Source organism: Falco biarmicus, chromosome 7 (assembly GCF_023638135.1).
Source record: "Falco biarmicus isolate bFalBia1 chromosome 7, bFalBia1.pri, whole genome shotgun sequence".
In the NCBI taxonomy this organism is placed as follows: Eukaryota; Metazoa; Chordata; class Aves; order Falconiformes; family Falconidae; genus Falco; species Falco biarmicus.
The window spans coordinates 66253430-66270464 of record NC_079294.1 but is presented as its reverse complement, the minus strand read 5'-3'; the positions used below and the strand labels follow the sequence as shown (position 1 = coordinate 66270464).

The following is a 17035-nucleotide window of genomic DNA, read 5'->3' as shown; positions in this document are numbered from 1 at the left end:
CATTTCTAATGTTGAGTTGTTTTCCTGCCACTTGGGAAGATCACGAAACGATTATTCTGTCCAGTCAAAACCACTGTGGGGAAATAAACCCATTACAGACCATCACTGAGGAACATGTGCCCATCAGGGAAGGAGGAAAGACACTTAGTTCTAAAAATCACCATCAATTATGAAAAAATAGTTTTAAAAAAATTATTCCTTTCACAAGATTTCGGTTAGTTAAGGATATAAAATATCAATGTATTCAACATCAAGTTGCATCAAACACAGGTTTGATGCTAAGGTCAACTTCTAAAGGACTGTATTTTTACTAAACATCCTCTTAAGTGTCTCAAAAAGGCACTTAATCTACTACTACAAAGTTAATGTTCTGACACCTTTTAAATAAAGATGCTCTTTTCGGATCTATCATTTCAATCCGAAGTTCAGCATAAAATGGAACACCCCTGCCTATGGCCATATTCACACCCCCATATTACAATTCAAAGTATATGCCTCTGTGACAAGGGAGGGCCCTACATGCTCTATATGTTTAACAGACAATAATCAGTACACTTTTGCAAGATAGGAATGAAGTAAAAGACAAGAAACAATCAAACCTGTTTTATTGGGGTTTATAGTTTAACATGTTAATTACTTAGGTGTACATCAAGTTTTTGGACGATAGGTGGGAAAATTCTGAGTATACACACCTCAAGGCATTTTTCCAGAGATGAGTATCTCATGCCTATTAACTTTTTTAATACTATCCATAATACAAAACACATACTACCCTTCCCACGATACAGCATCGGAGGGATAGAGACACATATACTAACACCATTGTGTACTCAGCATGCTGACTATAACTGTATTATTAAACCAGTATATGCACTTTGCAAAGTGCCCTGTGAACCTGAGATACCTCTTCAGCTATGAAACAGTATCCATGTCTAAAACAATAAACCATAAAACCAAAAAAAACACAACACAAAACTGTTTTAACATGTGCCCCTCCCGCCAAAAATGCACCGTGCCTATGATTTTTGAAAACCTGGATTGTTAAAACTTAGCCACAGTAAGAATGGAGCAGAAGACCTAGAAAGATGAGACATGGAATGTCGGGCATATTATGATAACTATAGTTCCACTCAGTTCCTGTGCAGTGTTTCAACTTTCAAACTTCACAGGGTTTGAAGACCACTAATCACAGAGCCCTTTGTGAGGCATGAATAATCTGTGTTCAGACGAAAAGTGAGTACTTACCATTACTTTTTTTATTCAACCTTTTTGAGGCACATTTGGTGAGAAGCTCCATTAAGATACAGCACTACCTCTGAAACAATTTTATGTAAGACTGCTGTAAGACATTCAAAGTTAAACTAGGGTAAGCAGATCTTTTCACCTACTTATTGTTTAACACTTACAGTACATTAGTGAGACAAAATGCCAAAAAAATCTGAGACTTTACCCCAATGCATCTTCTGTCAGTATTTTCAGTTATCAATTCAACAAGTTGACCAAGTACAAATGTAGGTTTTACTGGGATGTACTTTCCCCTAATGCAGGTGGAAATTTTACAATCCACATATAATACAATACAGCTGCTTTTTTTTTAAAAAAAAAAAAGTCTTGCATAAGTCTCCTAGCAGTTCTGTCACTTTACACATGCCTTCTTTCAGAACACTTGGTATTTATTTATCCTGTCTTGGATGGGAACATAAAGAATTACTTTTTGTCTGGATTCCTCTGTGGATTTGGAGAAAATGTGGTGTTTTTTTCCTAAATAGCTGTTGTTCTTTTGACACTTTAATTAGAAGACACTTAAGAAATTATTACCTGAGTATGAGCAGGTATAGACTGGTACTACTGTTTAGGTTTTATCAGGAAAAAGGCATCATAAACAAAATGTGTGCGTGCACTACATTACTTTCAGAAGTCGTTAAACGAGAAGACTGAAGGCTTAGTTCCACTGAGGACCATATGATCCTGGACAAGAGATCTTAACTACTCTACTGAAACGTTATCTTTCTTGCCTCTTGTAAGGCTGTTTTACTTTTGAGATTCTCAGCTAGCATCAGTTTCTCACTTTGTGTTTGGACAGTGCTTAGCACAAACCCCACTACCACTGGAGACCCAAGCCTTACTTTAACGCACATAGATTATTATAAACTCAGAAAGCAGAATTAGTTCTGCAAATTTCTTTTTTTTTTCCCCTTGCCATTTAGTGTGCCATTTAGGACCACACTAAAATAAAAAATATATCTCTTTACTGTGGGCCAATGGCATCCTCAGAACTATTCTGATACTGCTTCTCAAAAAATGGGTGAGGAGGAGAGAGAAAAGCAGCAAGACTGAGCTCCTTTGATATCTAATTTACTGTACTTTATTCTTTTCAGCTTAATGAAGACAAAAGTCCTACTGCTCATTCAAGCAGATTAATTAATAATACAATGACAGTCTCATGACAATTGTAATCCCCCAGAGTAACGATCTATATATTCTGTTTTGAGCTCACATATAATCCCATCAAAAATAAGATGCTTCTGATAAAACAATAGCTCTTCTTCCCACATAAGTTATATGAACTTGCTCTGCAGGAAAAGCTCTACACATTCTACTCACATTTTCAAACAAAAAACCCTAACCTTTATACTAAACATCTAAACAGGGCATCATATGCATGTTCATGAATGACCTACTGACCAGCTACGTATGCCACAGAAAAACTGACGAAACACAACTGAACTATACTTCCCATTTTGCATAAAAAAACCCCACCATAACTAAATGCCCTTCTTCTGGGTCAATGATAAAAACTCTCACAAGTAGATTAATACCTAACAAATACTCAATGCACCAGTACGTTTTCATAGGTTAAACCTCTATATACTAGCTACCAAAACCACAGGACACCAGTGGGGTTAAAGAACATAACCAGCACCTCTACACAGACAAAAAAAAAATTTGGCTCCACTAACAAAAGCTATTTAATCTCTTTAAGACCTTTTAAAAACAAGATGCAGTATGTTATCATCTCTAAGTTTCTACAGAAAAAAGGTAGGGCAAGCCTAATTCCACTTTTAAGTTAAAAGTTTAAAGCCTCTTCCTAGTCACTAACTCCCCCCCTCAAAAAAAAATGTTAGCCAAAGGACAGCCAGAAACAAAACTTAGAATTTAATCCCCATATTTTACTTCAGTCACAGCAATGGTACAAGTGGGCTAAAATTTGATAAAAATTCCCTTGGAAAAAACCTAACACCACCATTACAGTATAACAATATTTGTATTTCAAGTGGAACAAAACCAAGGCTGTCCAACTTACTCCAAACAAGTTAAAAAAAGGTGGGAGGTGGGTCATTTTCCACCTCTTCAATGTGCCCGAAGTCCTAGAGCAAGAGTGAAAGAACTTAATTTATTAATTCATCTGCTTTTACTACTTGTACTTAAGACATTTATCTACATCAAACATACAGTCACTGTGTGATTAAAGCTGTTCAAACACAATACTTGGCTTTCTCCCAAACTCCAATAATACTTTTCTTGCTATATATAGTCTTCTCCAAGTTTACACTGCTTTGAAGTGATACAGGGACAAAAACAATCCTGATTTCACAAACAAAACAATGGGCTCTGAGCTGATGTGTCAGCAGCAAGACAGTCCCATGGAATTCTGACACTACACCAACATCAAGCTGGTACTCAGGAGAAATTAAAAAAAGCAAATCAAATACTAGGAGGGGAACGGAGAACAAACATCAGTATACCATTCTGCAAGTCCCCGTTTTGCATGCATCTTGAGCACTGCAGTTCTGGGTCCCTTTGCCACCAAAACCAATGTAGCAACAGTCAAGAAGGTTTAGTAAAAAGTAGCAAGAATGTTCAAAGGTGTGGAATAAACTCTGTATTAAAGCAGCTAAGTAAGCAAGGGTGCTTCAGGGGGACAAAGTTACTTGAAGAGAAAGTGAGAAAAAATGGCAGAGTTCCATAGAATAACAAACAAGATGAACAGACTGGATAGGAAGTGACTGCTGCCTCTTCCATCCAGGGGCTAAACAAGCAGCAGAATCATGACAAAGTGTAAATGAAACTGTGTTTCTTGAAACAACAGATAATAGACCTATAGGAAATCCTACACAAAAGATGTTGTAAATGCTGCAACTTTATAAGGGCTCAAAGGATAACTGAACAAGTTCACTGGCAGGGGATGGGGAAACAAAACAAAGCAAAAAAAAAAATCCATTAATGGTTACTAAATATACGGAAACCACATCCAGCTCAGGAAATCCCTGAGCTAAGAATAGTTAGAAGCTGGAAGAGGATTACAGGAGTAGTGTAACATGTGTATCTCCATCCTACACTTACTTGCTTATGACCATCATTGGACAAAAGATACTGGCCTAGCAGCATCTTTGGTCTGACCCACTATGACTGTTCTTAAAGATCCTAAGTTATCTACAACACTATTCCTCAAAAATGGTAGCTTCCAGAGACCCCACTCTACATTTCAATAACCTATTAAAATGTTATTTCCTATCTCATGTAGCAATTTTGAAGTTGAGAGGAAACACTACTTCCACAGTGTCCTTGATTTTGTATTTTTCTAGTTCATAGGACACCTCTTTAATAGGGCAAAGAGCAGCCAAGTAAGCAGCTTTCCCCAAAACACTGCAATTCTGAGTACTCTGCCCTTTTGGCTGACCATTTTTAAAGACTTGTAGAAAACAGCTCTTACAAGGAATATAAATCAATGCTTTTAAAAGAGAATCATGTTAACAAAATTCATTACTGTACCTAAAGCACTGTAGATCACTGTCCAAAGCTATGTCAAATGTCTCTCTCAAAGAGGCTGCAGGCAAATACTTTTATTACATCCTTTCTGAATTTCTCATCCTTTCTCTATCTTTATGACTAAATTTTCCTAGTAGGGATCAGATCAAGTAAGGTGTCTCTTTCAACACAATCCTCCAGTCTACTGGAAGTAGATTAGTGTACCATTTAAATAAGAATAGTAGTTTTACAGTTAATTTGATTTAAAGTAGTAATTGATATTATTTTAATTAACAGTTTTCCCTCAAACAGTAGTACAACCATTGAGATGTTATTTCTTATTTGTATTCTGGTAATGCCATCTGTAGATACAGGAAGACAAAGCTTGGCTTTAGAAGAGTGAATTAAGATGAAGATAGTCAAAGTTTGCATTCATTTTCAGGATTACTGATTAACTTGTTCATGCAGGCTCCTCCTTTCTCACCTGTCTGTTCCGTTCATCCATTATTCTTGTAATCTGTATTTTCTTTCTCCCCATTTTCAGCCTCTTCTTTCTTTTGTTTTGCAATCCAGAAATACACTAATCCAAGAAATATCACTCTTCAGTATTCTAACACATGATATAGTTTTCTTTTACTTTGTCTTCAGCTTGAGAAAAGGTTCCTATTTCTTCTTATTAGCACCTAAAAAATAAAATTTTGAAATAAATAATTTCAGTGAAGAACCAAGTATTTTCATTGGTAAAATATTATACTACGTATTTTGTTCCAATTAAACAGACTCCAATTAGTTTGCCAGATTCAATCTACACATTACAGGTTTAAAATGACCAATAATTTCATACACTTCCAAACAGATGCTTTAAAAATTTACCATTTTAAGAGGGGGTGGTGCTCACCACTCTGCACTTTAGGCCTTGAGTTATCTGAGGTTTCAAAAATTTACCCACAAGGTTCTGGTAAACTCCATTATTTTAGGAAACCTTATAGAGAAACCACTTTGTGTTTCCTGTTCCTTTTGTAAAATTATCATCACAATAACAAAACAAAGCCACAAGAATATGGAGTTTCTGTTCCTAAACTAAATTACATCTCATTTGGTAAGACACTGGGAAGCAGCAGGGAGAAAAAAGAGGGAATATCTTTACTTAAAAAGGATGAAGACCACAGAAATATCTTCACGACAGAACTATTTCACAGCTACCAAGACCAATGAATAATAAACACATTCACACAGTTACACTCTCTACAAGAACTAGTAAGTTCCACATTTGCCAATACCCAATTACCAGTCCAGCACTTGTTTTAATTTATTATATTGTTTAGAAAGATAAAGGTGCATGCAACTTGAAAAGCCAATGTGCCGTCTTTGTTTTTTAATCTGGTACTAATGCACCAAAGTGACTTGTAAAACACTGATATTTAGAAAACTTTAAAGTAATTTTTGGTTAAAAAAAATTGTTAAACCATATTCCAAACATACTGCTTAGACTGTAGGATAACATTAATTCAAAAAAACTGGAGAACAATTGAAAATAAATAGCCTCTAAAACATCAGTTGTATACTAGAATGTATAAACATGAAATAGATACACCTTATTCTATTACCACATAATATTCATTAAAATAAAAGGAGTAAAACCAGCCACAATATTAGCTTATAACCTCTCTTAACTTTCCAACCCAAAATGTCTTGTGAAATCAAGCCTTGCATATTTTAATATGGGTGTCACAATGCCATATCCTTGAGGCCATGTGTAGAAAGCAGTGCAACCACATCACCATCAGAGAGTTAATAAGTAGAGACAGCAAGAGGTGATTAGTCACAGGCTACACTTCACAATACATTCAATTTACACTAAGGAAACAACTATGACATTCTGATGCAGCTTGGGAGAAAAAAAAAGAAAAAAAAAAAAAAAAAAAGAGGTGGAAGAACATGACAAAATGAAGGAATGTCATTTTACATTTACCTGATATCAACAAAGGACTGCTTTAGTAAAACATCATAAAATGCCCAACAGTGTTTAGAAATACTGTTCCATAGAGTTTAAGATTAGCCATGGAGTTTAAGATCAAATCAACACCAAGATTATATGATGTCCACTGATCAAAAGAATATGCATCTTGTTTATACGGTAAAACACTTACAAGCATACATCAGCGTCATATTCCTTTTATTTTCTTCAAGAAAAAAAAATTACTTCCAATGTACTCCTAAAAAGGTATTAACAGGTAGCTATGTCCAGATGAATGAGCCTCCAAGATGAACATGGAAAGCAACACTGGCATATGAATTCATACCTTTTTTTGTTAAACAAACAAACAAACAAAAAACCAACAAAAAAACGGCCATGCTCTAAGAATATCCACTGGACACTAAGCTTCAATTCATAAAACGTTTAGTCTTAAGTCAGCTGCCCTACACTATTAAAATAATAATAAAAAAAAAAATCTCAGCTCATGCTATGATCATACATTACATTTAGTTCCACAAAAATCTGGTTGCATTCCTTGAACATACCAAATATGAGGGTCTCTATAAGGAGCTCTTAAAATCTGTCATCTCCTTCATGTATGGCTTCCTTTTTCACATATACCATACATTATTGAAACAGTTCTCTGAATACAGAATTACCACATTCCTTTCTCTGCTTTTTAAAAGCACTCATCATCATAGCTAGTAGCTACCAATAACCATCACATGTGAGACCAAAGGTCCATCTTGTCCAGCATTTTATCTGTGGTTATTAGCAAATATCACTAGGATGGTAAAGGAGGGACACAGGAATAGAATAAACATGTACCATTTAAAAGCAATATTTATAAGCCATTTTCTCCAGACATTCAGTGATTTTTGAATCGGAACTTCTAGAGTCATATATCAAATCTTGTATTTAAAGCTTTTCAATAGATCTTTTTGAATCTGTATAATGTTTTAGCACCTAGAAGCAAGGAGTTCCACAGCTTAGTTATGCATCAGAGTACAAGATACATCCTTTCATTTAAGCCACATCCTACTAACTGTATTTGGTATCCACAGATTTTTCATTATACAAGGCAGTAAACTGTCATCTTCACCTTTCATGTCAGTCCTGATTTTGATGCCTGCGTTTTATCTTCCTTCCTTCTTTACTCAAAACTAAAGAACCCTAGTCCAATCAACCAGTTCTACACAAAAGCCATTCTCTGGCCAGCCATCCTGTCCTCCTCTCTACCCTTTCCAGTTACACACTGTTCTTTCTGAAACAGAAGGACATCTACGCTGTAAAGTATAAAAGTTATATAAAATTTTATCATAAACTACCACAAATTTGTGCAGCAGCATAACAATACGTTATGTTCCACTACACTAGACTTACACCCAGGTAAACTTACAGTTCTTAAAATCTACCTAAGGAAACAGACCTGTGTGGGACCACACACTTTCTTCATACAGTCTTTCTCATTAACTCAGCTCTTCTGCAATACCTATTTCAAAAGCAAGTCTATGCAGTGAATAAAGAGGCTCATGGGAGAACAGGGTAGAGAGAAAAAGAAGTATATATATATTGCATAATTTCACATCATATTTAAGGATACCAAATAAGAGATGCACAAATGTTTTCCACGAGCTAATGGAAGAAACAACAGCAGGGGAACACTTATCTGCTCCATGTACCATCACACAAAGGGTAATGGGAAAACTGACAGTTAATTTTCACCAACATTGTTAAAGTTTTGGGGTGTTATTTCAGGTCTTTTTAAATTAGTATGCTCCGTTAGGTATAAATGCTTCAACCCATTTCCCATTTACAACCTCTGCTTTGCCCTCTTTAATCGGTCCACTGCTGCCTCTCAGGTCTGCTACCTTCTTCAACCTCAAGCGTTTTTCTCACTCAGCAAATTCCTATTTGCATGTCTGTCCCCATCTTCGTCCAGCCTCTCCTCCTCTCCCACAGGTTGCTATGGACACCAGAAACCTGGCTTCAAAACACATTTGCCAAAGGCAACCTAGCTCTGAGATACAGCATCTCTTTCAGTTTGAAGTCACATACGAGACAATTTCAAAGCTAAGAGCTGAAACATAAGTTTGGTATGAGCTTACGGTAGAAAGGTTCTTGACAGTAACTGCAAAATCGGAGTAAATTGGCCAGAAAAAGCCAGTTTTCTTGTGTGCTCAGAACATCCAAATGGGAAGTTACCACCAATGACAAACCCACATTACACTTCTCATGGGAGCAATGACTTTTCCTTTTTCTAATCCTTGATTATGTCAGAGTTGCTGTTTTATTTTCCATTCTGACTAGCAATAAAACTATGCAAGGTAAGATATAAGGCTATGTCCATTGCATGGTTACCTAAAAGGTGTAACTAGCAAAGTTTTAATTCTGCTAAGCCCTAGTTGTATTGCAAACATACTTAAGTAGAATTCATAAATTAAAGCCATTTCATCTAGACCATCAACAAACTTGTGCCCAAATAAAAGAAATCTAGCAGACATATGTGAAGCTGAATGCGTATTTATTTCTGAAAGTAAACATGAAACTCATCTGAAGTAACCCTGACAAAGGTAAAGTTCTACTTCCTTAAGTGACAGAATCCTACTACAGCCACCAAAACTGCTTTGCACTACTTGCATGGACACACAGAAGGAATTTTTTTCTTTTTAAGATTACTTCCAGGCATTTATTAAAAAAACAATAAGCAGAGAAAAAGGAAAAAACCTATGAGTTTCATTATCAGCTTCAAACATAAAATAATGGCAGCTTGCAATAATAGCAAGAAAAATTATATTTCTAACTGTCCAAGTAAAGATCTCTACTATTGTATAAAAGTAAAATTTATTCCAAGTTTTCTGGATTCACTCCCTGTCCCAACACGTGAAAACACAATACTAAGTACTGAAAGACAACAGAACCATATGCAAAAATATACCTACATGACTGCATATTTTCAGGAACTCAGATCAGTTCGTTTGTTGTCAAGGTTGCTTATGGTTTCATAAATAGTGAGAGATATGTAACTTTAAAGCAAGAAAACTATATTTGACCTATTTAAAAAGATTATTTCAAGGGTTCAGTGGAAACACATTATGTCTGTGCAGAACTCCACAAGGTCTGGAAGCCTTCTGGCAGAACAGGTTAGGAAAAACTGTGTCAGAATTAGACTCCTTCCACTTATTTTCCCTTAATTTCCCTCTGCCTCTGTTTCCTTGAGCTTCCATTTCACCATCACGGTTGCAGGTTACACTTGACAGCAAGAGTCTCATCACAGCTCATTTACTGCAATGCACACAAAGAAATGAGTGTCATGACGTCAGATAATTTGCGTGATAACTCTCAAAAGCCACAGCTGCATGAAAACACAGATCTGTATAGATGCATCTTACACTGGTAAGCTTTTAGGTAAGGCTCACTAAATAGCAGACAGTAGTTTTTACCAAATCAAAGTCAGTAAGTCTTTTTCTAGTCTTAAAAGGAGCCTGTGCAGGTATTTCTGTAGATTTGGTCCCTAAGCGCGAAATGATGGGCATAGACTGCACAACCAAATCATGGCCAAACTGCATACCCACTGCTAATTCTAACACTTCACATGCTTACCATGGATGTGACCAGGATAAAAATATTCCCATATGTATCAAGATGGAGATGAGGCCCACCACCACATGTCGACTGTTCTATGTTAACAAGGCAGATAACACAGAATATCTCATTATTCCATAGTACCTACAAACACGTAAGTGTCCTTCCTCCCTGCACTGTAGCACTAAGCGGAAATATTTAGGAAAAAATATAATTAAGAGTCAAATAATGTCTTCATCAAAATAATTAATCAAAAGGCTGTACGGAGCTGGGTCAAACATGATTCTCAGATTCCATTTCACTGTCCAGAAGTGAAAGATAAGAACATTTCCTTCTTCATAACCTCAAAAAGAATGCAAACCCATGTAAAGTAAGTATACAACTCCAGACACCTTTTCTTTTTCCTAAATCCCCCACTAATTATACAGAACATATTCACTCAGACTTAAAATCTGCACTGAACCACGTCAACAGCCATGGGATGTTATTACCGCGCTCTATTCTACCACCCCTGCTCCAAAATTCATTGCTACCACTTCGAAGCTAGATTTTAAAATCAAGATTTCAAGCAAAGGCACCACCTACCTATATGTTTGCACTTTAACAGAGATCACTCTGTCAGATTCTTGCTGGGGATTTTGCAGAGGTGTGCAAAAACAGTAACAAAAATGTCTCCTGCAGCCACATTTCTATAGACCTGTCATCATACATTGCTGTAAGTAATGCAAATAGCATGGCCTGCCCCTTCGGAACAAGGCTACATGTTGTCATTTATCTCACACTTTTTGCTGTATCACAATATTAGGAAATAAATCTTATTTTCCATCCTCAGTTTAGAAGCCATTCTTCTGCATCCAAGAAGAGTATTACAGTATATGACACTGGCCTCAGAGCTCCAAGGTCCTCAGCTAGCAAGTGATACACAAGCATTGTTACAAAACAATAATACAACCCTTAGCCAAAATAACTTTCTTTAAAAAGTGGTACAACATAAAAAGCAGGAAGCCATAAACAATTCTTTATTGATATTCTTTTTTTATGCATCACAAAACACTTGTTTCTTTCAGCTGGGAAGAACAACAAGTATCTTTGATACTAGATCATTTAAGTAAATTGTACTTCTAAGGATGGATTTGTGGAGTTTTGCAACTGAACGTGTACTCATTTTCCACATTAAAATCAAATCTATTTTTTTCTTCAATTTTTTTTAAGTTATACAGCTTTTCAAATTAAGTTTTGAAGGCATATTAGAAAAAAGACCTCAAAGTACTTTCAAAAAATATGTTCTTACTGAAGAACTGCAACTTCCAAATGCTATTTAAATATACTGTTGCTCAAAATGGCCTTTTCTGCCGTTCTTTTCCATGCAGTAAGTCCTAAGATAATGCTGAATAACTGTATTTTCTTGCGAACAGAACTACAGAAATCTAAGCTGTATGAAAAATGAACTAAGATTCAGATGTCTATTTTTAAAACAAGTTTTATTACTCCTAGAATGCACTTTTTTAAGAAAAGATGGATTTTCCCAAGCTGACAGACTATCAGCGCCAGCTATGACAGTACCTGCACTCCTAGATAATATGACAAATGTGGCTTTGTGCAGGATCAGGCACAACCACAAATTCTGCTCTAGCTAATTATTTCAAATTCAGTTGGTTCACATTTCTGTTAAACTCAACACCCAACTATTTTTCACACTGTTGTATTGCAATAAACTTTGTTCTTGGACTACTGTTTAAGTCCAAATTGTCCTATTCCGAGCATTTATACCCTCTCTAGAAGCAAAACAGCCATTATGCTATCTCTAAAAGCGTACATCTTAACCACATATTTTCAAGTGGTATTAAATTCTATTTTATCATTCCCATCCATAAATTTGATATTTTGATATTTTCTAAATCTTGATATTTTCTAAAATGATTTATCTTTGCATTCTCAAATACATGTTAGAATGCAGTTGGAAAATAGGATCTAGAAACTGATGAGCTAACAGTGGAGAAAGAAGACCACAAAAAGAGAACTGAACTTTCAATACTGGATTAAAATCCAAATTTAGATAGAAGCAGAACTTAAAATATTAAGTCATCACAAGAATTCTGTTGCCAGACTTCTACAAACAGATCAAGAAAATAACTACATTACTGAATAGCAGTCTGGAAAACATGCTCCAGAGTGTTTCTGAAGAAACTTGTTCTTTATTTATCATAATTTGTTGAAAGATAGGACTTTTCCATGTTACACAAAAATAGCCACAAAGATGATTCTGGACACTGTTAACAAAAAAAACCCCAATATTTAAAAGCTATGGCTAGAAAGACTAACTTCCTAGTGAATGAAGCACAGCTTTTACAACAACTGCATCAGTTTGATCACAATTTTTGATCTTTTGGCAGGATAATCCTCCCTTTTTTGCCATTTACAGATCTTGGAAAATTAATGAATTAGATGCAAAAATCTAAAATTTAAGTTTAGGTATGATTGCTCCATAACAAAATAGAAGAGTACTGGCGGGTATTTAGTTATTTTAAAACTCATTACATGTTTCATAATTTTCAATGACAAGCTAAACTAAAAGCAACTAAAAAGTTTTAGTGCAACTAAAAGCATTTAAGCACAGGTTTTAAACCCACAGAAGGCAGGCTTTCTTTCCTGAAGTTAAATATAGATATAAAATATATTAAACGTTTTTGAAGATCAAAAACATCTGCCTCAAGGTTATTATGAATCCGTAATGGCTGTGGAACTTAACTACCATGTGGCACACAGCCACACACGTCTTCTTATCAAAACTCCTTTCTGCCTCCGAAGAAGGGAGCCACCAGGATGTACCTTTCAAAACGCGGACAGGACCATGTCTACTAGACATAGCTTTAAATTATACACCATTTCACACGCAACAAAAAGCTGCTACGAAAGAGCTCTCCTCTGTTACAGAAGACAAAACAGAACCCTGTGAAACAACCTTTTTACATTGTGGGGGGCGGGGGGCAGGGTGGAAGCAGGCTGGAAATCACCAAAAACCATGCTGCTATTCTCAGCTGGGAAAATAATTTCCCTTCTTTAAAGCCAGCCTAATGACTCAGCAAGAATCAGCTGAAAAGACACCTTCACAAGTACCTTCACTGGTAATTAACTGAACAACACACACCTAACAGTGTGGAAAACTGAAAGGTTCACTTTTAGTGGTTTTCTTCCTCTTACAATAAGAGAAAATAAAATATACACACACAGGACTGTTCAGTTTCCAATTAATACACTTACCAACCAGAAAGGAGCTTTCTTCTGGTTTTCCAACATGTTAAAACTTGATCAATCTTCTTCAGGCTCATTATTGCATCTTTAGATAACACTTAAAACATGTTACATACTGCTAAGTTAAGTCATGGCTTTAAGAAAAAGTATTATCATTGGGAAATCTATTTCCAGAAGTCTTCATATTTCATCAGTTACCGCAGTGACACTCCAGCTTTAATTACTGCTATCTTGGCTCATTACTTTTCCCATCTCAACTTCAGTTTATCAATAGATAGGAGAATACAGATAATCTTACTTTGCATAACAACATGCATCTGGCAAAGGTATAGCTCACTATCTCTGAACTCCCACAGTATCTCTGCCCCACTTGTCACATCTATATTTATCTCTACGGAAATCAGTAGAGCAAATCTGAGTACATACAGTGAGTAAGACTGGGGACTGCAAGTGGACAGAAGATGTTTTCAGTTGCCACAGCTGAATACTGCTCTAAAGCACTAAATTGTTTTGGTCAGATTTCTGTGACATTCTAGACAAGTTCCACCACCTATTTTTTTCATATATGTGGTCACTCACTGTTTTTATCATTTTCTAGATAATTAAATTGAAAGCTTTGTTCTGATTTTAACATGGCCATGCCAGGCAGAATTCAGTGGCAGCAGCACTTTAAACATAAGCAACAACATATCAAAATAACCTTAAAAATTCAGGTCCCTGGCATTTCTATTTGGACATCCTTTTCTGTAAGGAGTACTGTCCTTCTTTCTGGCTCTGAGAACTACATGATTTATATAGATTATCCTTTCCAAGTACCACCAAAGTTTTTAGTAAGTGCCTTCTGAGGGAGGCTAATTGTACCGTCATTTAGGACCTCAACAAATAACCTACACGTAAAAACCTGAACATTCACAAACCAAAAACTAGACAAAAATATCTCTATATATAAGTTCTGAAGCACCACAACCACATCTCACAGCTAGATTCTTCATCAATAAAATAAACACCTGAAAGCAACATCAGAAAAGTACTACACTCACACACAGTAAACAAAATTAAACAAGGTGCCAACTGAGCTATCTCTAACAGCATTCTGACATAAGATTTAAAATTTATAGAAATGAAGACAGGTAGAAAACATATTCAAAATGCAGCACATACTGTAGGGCAATGTTATGAGATTTATTACTCTAATCTTTCAACTACTCTTTAAAATTGTATTCAAATTTTGCAGGCTGCACGTAAGTTTCCTTGTAGCAAACGCCAAATAAGCAATTCTCTGGTTAAGTAAAAGTGTCTGTTCTCAGTATGTTAAAACTGACTGGTGTATTACTGGCACAGTTTCCCAAGGCAAGAGTAGAAACCAAGGCAGGTATTTCTTTTGGAAGTATGTATATAAAAAGCATTTGATTGTCCCTGTTCTTTAGATTCTTCTACTGGAAGAAACAAAGAACGTAAATTATGAGGTAGTCTTATTTAACACTGCATTTAGCTAATATTGAAAACTGTACAAGCTTGGTACTCCAGCACACTGACCTTGTGATTTGCAGCAAGACTTCCAAAACTCAGTGAAATTCTGAACACTCAGCAATGACTAAACTTCTAGTAATTCATTGTTACATTTCACTATGAGGAAACTTATCCACTCCGCTTACAAAGCACAAACTGTTGAGGTAATGCAACAAACAGCCACATGACAGCAACTTCAACACATGTTACTGAACAAACATTACAGCAATCAAAAACATTTACAGCTGACTTCAGGAATGTAATGGGATACAAGGCGAGCCATAGCTTTCACATGGTTCTGCTTACACCTTGTCCTATACAGAGCTTCCTCAAACCAGATTTCAAACTTAAAAATGCCAGATTTTACTGAAGTTGTTAGCAAGGGAGAAATGTGAGTAGATGACGGAATAGAAATATAGAAGGATTATAAACATGATTCTTCCTTGCACATTGTGTTCTTGCAAGACAGGTCTTCATTTCCCAGTTTGGCTTCAGCCAACAGTGGCTCTGTGACACCGAGCACCATACGTTCCCATTTCGTACTTGGGAAACTTCTTCCTGAGGTTTAGCTCATTGTTAACCAACTGCTTCTTGCCAATCCTACATATCGGCTTTTCCTCATGCTCTGCACAAGCTGCAGGCGCCAAGCTTCTTGCTCAACCCCCATTTGTGGTGGGGTTTTTGGTGGGTTTTCTGTTTTTGTTTACCTGCTATGACAGGTAGTCTCCATAACTATTTCCCTCCCCAGCATACTCTCTTACCAAATACACATTTCCAGTCTTCCAGAAGATTCCACATGATACAGGCACACCCTCCCTTTTAAAGGTAACAGGACAGGAAAACCAAGAACAAATAGAAGAAATATCACACACCAAAGAATCCATAAGAAGCTTTAAATCACTCAACAATTATCCAGAAAGCTTTCTTGATAATTTATTCGATGTCTGATTAAACGACAGCATGCAGTCATATTGTTGAAGTGCAATTATAAACCAGACAGACACGACAACATAATGCTTCAAACAGCCTGCATGCCTCAGTAAGACATTCAATAAACCATGAAGACGCCTACACATTTCTAACAAAGATTAGCGGCAAGATTCTTTTTCTGTGGCTGCCACAGCCTTTGTTCAAAACTCTATCTCTTAATATTCAGATACACCAGTTCAAAGTTCTAAACAAAAATAATAATAATTACCATCATCATCACCACACTGTGCTTCAGAGATATCACAAGCAAATGTCATTGAATTATTCCCTTCCCTGCATCCTTTTAAACAAACAGTCATTTTATAATTAAGTAAAATAAAACACCATTACTGTCGGGGGGTAGGGGGTGGTGCTACAGCAGATCACAGGGCAGGTGCTTTCCAGACATGCATGGAGACTGCTGCTTTATAATCTAAAGATGTCAGAATCTGAGCCAGGCAAGTGACAACTAACTAAAATAACATACAAGTGAGAAGGATTCACTCAGCCACATCACAGGAGTGATATATTGGAAAAAGATTAAATACAGGTGATTAAATAACATCAGTGAACTCAGGAAGATGGCACTAGGCACCCATGACCAAGACACAGTCCAATTCCCACGAACTCTCTAATTTCAACAGCCACTTTTAAAAGCAGCCTGGAATGAAATTCCTTACAACCTAAAACATGTCACTGATCCAAGTCCTTCACAACCCTCTTTCTTCCCCCCACCCTACCTCCAAGGCTGGTGTTACTGCCCTCCATTTTGATGTCTATATTGTTTAAAGCAATCACATGTAAGACTGTCCCAATCAAGCATGGGGTAGGCCACTAAAAACAAAATTAACTACATTACGATACATACCAGAACACCTAAACATACTGTAGTAAACTCAGTTTTTACTACAAAAAGAGGTGACAATATTATTTAGAACATTTTCTGCTCCTGCATATACATTTTTTCCTTTATTGGCAGATGATGTCTGGTAG

General features: G+C 36.2%; 1 protein-coding gene across 9 annotated transcripts in view; it reads right to left on the bottom strand.

Moving 5' to 3' along the window:
- Positions 1–17035, bottom strand: part of MEF2A (myocyte enhancer factor 2A) — a 92896-nt gene that overhangs the window by 50429 nt on the left and 25432 nt on the right. For 8 of the 9 annotated variants that reach the window (XM_056344908.1, XM_056344900.1, XM_056344902.1 and 5 more), the window contains exon 2: positions 5234–5432. In XM_056344908.1, the coding sequence (XP_056200883.1) occupies positions 5234–5287 (54 nt within the window). In that variant the 5' untranslated portion in view covers positions 5288–5432. Of the gene's footprint in view, positions 1–1245; positions 1456–5233; positions 5433–17035 lie in introns of those variants that run through there. The other variant, XM_056344907.1, reaches the window with a different exon arrangement.